General features: G+C 32.2%; 1 protein-coding gene across 2 annotated transcripts; it reads right to left on the bottom strand.

Annotated features, from left to right (window-relative positions):
- Positions 1-1,212: 1,212 nt before the first annotated feature.
- LOC124936043 (galactoside 2-alpha-L-fucosyltransferase-like) lies at positions 1,213-4,705 on the bottom strand. 2 transcript variants are annotated; one of them, XM_047476494.1, is made up of 4 exons: positions 4,520-4,705; positions 2,916-3,675; positions 1,764-2,469; positions 1,213-1,658 (listed from the first exon to the last, which is right to left on the bottom strand). In XM_047476494.1, the coding sequence occupies exons 1-3, from the start codon at positions 4,626-4,628 to the stop codon at positions 1,770-1,772; spliced, it is 1,569 nt and encodes a 522-aa protein (XP_047332450.1). In that variant the 5' UTR covers positions 4,629-4,705; the 3' UTR covers positions 1,213-1,658; positions 1,764-1,769. The 2 variants fall into 2 exon arrangements, with proteins under 2 accessions (XP_047332450.1, XP_047332449.1); XM_047476493.1 differs by having other exon boundaries at positions 1,213-2,469.
- Positions 4,706-4,952: the final 247 nt, after the last annotated feature.

Raw genomic sequence — 4,952 nt, 5'->3', positions numbered from 1 at the left:
AAACGAGAGATTTTTTAAATTCTAAAATGAGAAAAAAAAAAAGATGAAGTAATATGAAATGAATAAAAAAATGAATATATATTACTTAGAATTAAACTTTCAAATAAAATTATCCAAATGTTTATTAAAAATAAATATTGTTCATTCATTTGTCAATTAATCTATAACTAATTAACATTGTCTTACATTTTTGTTGAAATGCAATGTTGGACATTAATTATTCAATGCTAACTAAATGAAAAATCTTAGTCAATTGATAGGCTAATTAAAGTTAAGATTTATTGTAACATTAAACTTTAATTTTCTAATTAGGCATTAAATATTAATTAAATAATTAATATTTAGTTATAATTTAAATTAAATTCAACGTTAATTCAGTTTGAATTTTATTTGATTTTATTTATTTACAATTTTATTTTCATTCATTAATGTAATTAGCTTAATTTCAACACATTTTTATTTTAAAAAATTCTTTTTTTTTAAATGTTATTTTTTAAATAAAAAAAAAATATCTAAACAGTTTACAATAAAACAAGAGACTGAAGAAAGAAAAAAAAACTACACTAAATTTAGATTATAAGCTTGAGATAGTTCAATCCAAAACACATTTCTTTTTTTCTTGATTGATACTAAAGTTTGAAGTGGAGAATATTTAATTACTCCAAAACTCTTTCCTTGGAAATTACTCATATTCTTCTTTTCATAATGTACTCTCATTCCTTGCTAATAAGACATCTTGAACATCTCGATGTTCTTATTAGCTATGAGACATGACTTACTCATGAATGATAACATTCTAAAATATTAATATTTATATTTATATTTAAATTAACTATGATTTAGTTAGATAATTAAATAAATAATTATGTTTCACAAACTGAAATAACAATCTAAGGCTGCTCAAAGTTTTTTTTTTAAAGGGTGGGAATGGATTAGAATATAAAATATGATTTGAAAACACTTTTAAATAAATTTTTACAAGAGATTTTCTTTCATAGTTTATAAAACTAACACGATCATTTAGTAGTACTCGAACCCATAATATTTTGTCTCTTCGACAAAACTATAATCTCCCTTAAACTACGATAATGAGTTAAAAAAAATTACTTTATTTAACACTCAAAACCCACTTACCAGTCAAAAAATATGACAACATAATACAAGCAAAACAAAGATATCACCAAAAAAATATATGACTAAAACAATGCCAAAGACAATCACAATAGAAAATGAGGATTCAAAACAATAAAATGTTGTTTAATCACAATATGATCAAGAGTTGCAGCTCGAACAGTTTGCTAAGTCAAGCCACAGAAACCCACAAAAAAATTCCAAAAGGACATCTGATTCCCTTTTCCATGTTCAATAAGCTTGATCCAAGAGATCTTATAATCCACATGAAGGATCACTGCAACTTTTCAATTCTGAAGACATTTGATGAAGGAGCAGGACACTTGTCTCTTGGATTTAACAATTGAACTGAAACGAAATCGGAAAAAAAGGAGAACCCAACCAAACCTAACAAATGAGTTGAAGTAACAAAATTACTGGAGACTTTTGAATGTCAGCTCTTTATCTCCCATTGGTAATCCTTTACATTGGATTGAGTTTTCGAATATATTCTCCATCTTTAGAAAGACTCAACAAATACCAATTCTCTGATTATGAAAATGTATAAATTTGAGATTTAAGGACCATATTTACTGCAAACTAATAGTAATTTCATTAACAAACAATAGTGCTGCTTCTAAATTGTTACTTACAAAATTTCAATGTGCAGGAGGATCAACCAGCTTAAGACCCCAGCTCATATCTTCACAGTGTCTCACATGAGCCACCATAGCACCTGTATCCGCACCCACTTTCTTCTTACAATCGTAGAAAGCAGGGGCGTGAAAACAAGGTTCCATCGAAACCGCACGCTGACATGGAGGATCTGGAGTCGTTCGATTCTCTGGCTTGTACAAGATCCAAGGTCTAATCCCTCCAAGCCCCTGAGCAACATAACCAAACGTAGACCATGAACTCGTCACTAACTCATCCATCAAACTCAGCAAATACATCTCTGCCCATGCCTTCACATTGTGTGTTTGCTTCTCCGTTTGTTGATATTCTTCGTGGCTAGGCTGAAAAACACCAACAATCTCTCCATTACTAGTCGGGTTTTCCCAGTAAACGTCTCTCATTCGTTCAGAATACCCAGAGCTTAAAGAAGTAATCAACACTGCTTTCGTCTTTGGGTTAGAGGCGTGTTCTTCTTCTTCTTCTTCTTCTGTACTGATCATATTGGGAAGGAGATTCTGCTTCCTTGTACAAGACAAGATCTGGTCTAAAACGTGTTGAAACGGGCCATTGCCAGAATCAAACACTCTTATTTGAATTCCGAGTTTCTGATCCGCTTTCGCCAAGTAAGCACGATGGTATCTAGTAATAAACCCCCATACTTTATTCGTTGGGTGGAACAAATACCTGCCAATACATTTATGAAATTTGAAAGGAAAAGGAATTACGAATTTATGGGAGCAATAATAGAAGCAACGGATAAATATGAAAAGAAATTCAAGAATATGATATTGTTAAAAGTAGTAAATTCATTCCAAATTAAGTTATTATGCAATAATTGGGGTATTATCCATAAAGAATGAAATATCTTGAAGAATGCAAAGTCATTTTGAAACATTTTCTGGATATGGATCTGGGTGATGGAGAAAATATCAACAAATTTATGAATTTGTGTCTATATTTGGATACACATGAAGATGAGATACTTGACAAAGAAATAAAATGTGTTCGCAAATAAATTTATGTACGTTTTATCATCTAAATCCTGATCCAAATCCAAAAGATGTTTCCAAATGAGCCATAGTGCATGTAACTTGAAAAAACCTGTTGGGTTATCGGGTAAATTTTAATACCTGCCCAAGAAGTGGAAGACGGTTTCCTTTACCGGAAAGAGACGGTCGAGTTCTCGCTCGAAAGACGGGATCAAGAAAAGAGATGGAACGAAGTAATTATCCGTCTTCATAATCAACAGAGGCACAGCATTTAGCGACATCTGATCTTGATCACAGAAGAATAGTTTGTCTTGATCGTCATAATCATGTACCAAATGTACATAGACAGAAGACTGATTCAAAACAACACCTTTCTTCAGCATATTTCCATAACTTTGAGGTGACTTTTGATTAAAACTATCGAAACCATTATTACCCAGAAGAGAATCCTTAGGAAGTAGCCATGAGGTTTCAGGAAAGGGTTCGCAGAAGAGGTCGGGTATGTCTGCTCCTCTATCGACAAGTAGGACTCGATTCGTGAGTAGAGCGTAGAGAAATGCAGAAGTTAGAGTAAGTATTCTATTTCCCAAACCACTAAACGAAATCCATACTAAATAGTTACAGTCTGAAGGGTCGGAAGAAGTGAAATCTTGGCTGGATTGGAGGCGTTTGATTGTTTCGTTGTAAGATTTTGTGTATGGGCCGCATCTTTTGTGGAGAGATTCATATTTGCGAAGTTTTGAAATAAGGTAAGAGGATGGTTTATGACTCAACCCTTTACCATATAACGTTGATTGGTATCTACTAAGACAAGACCTTTTGTTGAAATCGGGAGATAAAAGGCCGTCAAGTAAGTAATCTTTAGGGATGTCAATTTTCCGAGATAAATCATTCACTCGACCTACATTTCAACCAAAAAGAAAAAGAACTTGTTAGTAAATTAGGCCGTTCATGCGCAGTAGACAAATTTTAAACATAAAAGTGGCGGGAAAACCATATAAACAAAGGATTATTCAGATTAAGGGTCTGAAAAAGGGCCCTTAACCCGAATCTGGTTTTTTCTCTCCTATATCAGGTCAATTAGAAAAGGGTTTCAATCAGCATTTGATGTTCTTCAGTTTTTTAGGTAGAAATGGATGCCTAAGATGAGATTATAAAGGAAAGCATTGGATTAAACCAAACACCAAGAATGGATGTTTATAAAAAGAATACCTTTCCAAAGCAACTAATGGAGACATGAAGAACAAAAACCAAAATTTGGATTGCAAAAATCTCTGTCACAATTACAATCCTTTTGGAAAATTACCATAATTTTCAGTATTATAGATTTTCTTTGCATCATGATCCACATTATAGTGTGTTTTTACATATAACATTATTTTCTATATCATGAACCAAATTATTTTCTAAATAATTGTGGGTTTTGACCTAACAAATAAATGAAAATATAAAAATACCCTTTTTCCTATCCAAGACTTTTAGCCTGATAATTGGTTTGTCATTTAGCCTTAAAGACTAGTCAAATTTTGGGATCATAATCCAGCCAAATGAAACTACTAGTGTTTTCATAGACAATTTCAATATTTGGAGATTTGTCTACAACAAATTGGAACAAATCACAATTATGAAATAAGATCATTATCTTTAAGAGGATTCCAATGATAAACTAAGAAGATTATCCATGTCAAATGAACAGAAAGCAAGAACATAACAAAGAAAACGAAAGAAAATCAAAATATGAATACCTTCTTTTGTATGTACTTCAAGAACCCTAGCTTCAGCAAAAGCCCACATTCTATCACTAGGTGAGTCCTTAAGAATCGCAGAAATTGAAAACAGAAGAGAGATACCCATCAAAAGTAAAACGACGATCCCCAACAAGTTCCTTAGATTCAGACCACCCCATTTATTAACAGCCTCCTGATGAAGATAATCGGAATTGTTTTCTTCCTTTTTCGAAGGATCAACCCTGTTTAATCTCTTCATCTGTACCAAAATCAAATTTTCATAGCAACAATCACGGCAATAGGGTTTTAAAACTCTACAAAAACAAATGGGTCTGTTAAAAGAATGGAAACGGTGAACAAGATGGAGTGAAATGAGCAGAAATGGTAACAAAGATTGAAAATTTTCAGATATGTTAGGTTGAAAGGTTTAGTGTACTATTCGCCATTACTA

This window comes from Impatiens glandulifera, chromosome 4 (assembly GCF_907164915.1).
Source record: "Impatiens glandulifera chromosome 4, dImpGla2.1, whole genome shotgun sequence".
Taxonomy (NCBI): Eukaryota; Viridiplantae; Streptophyta; class Magnoliopsida; order Ericales; family Balsaminaceae; genus Impatiens; species Impatiens glandulifera.
This window is presented reverse-complemented; position numbering and strand designations above follow the sequence as displayed.

Excerpts from the sequence above, each read along its gene's own strand:
- LOC124936043 (XM_047476493.1), bottom strand. The coding sequence starts at position 4,628 with ATGGGTATCTCTCTTCTGTTTTCAATTTCTGCGATTCTTAAGGACTCA. Across the intron at positions 3,676-4,519 it reads TGAAGTACATACAAAAGAAG|GTCGAGTGAATGATTTATCT; the intron begins GTATTCATATTT and ends GTTGAAATGTAG. Across the intron at positions 2,470-2,915 it reads GTCTTCCACTTCTTGGGCAG|GTATTTGTTCCACCCAACGA; the intron begins GTATTAAAATTT and ends ATGTATTGGCAG.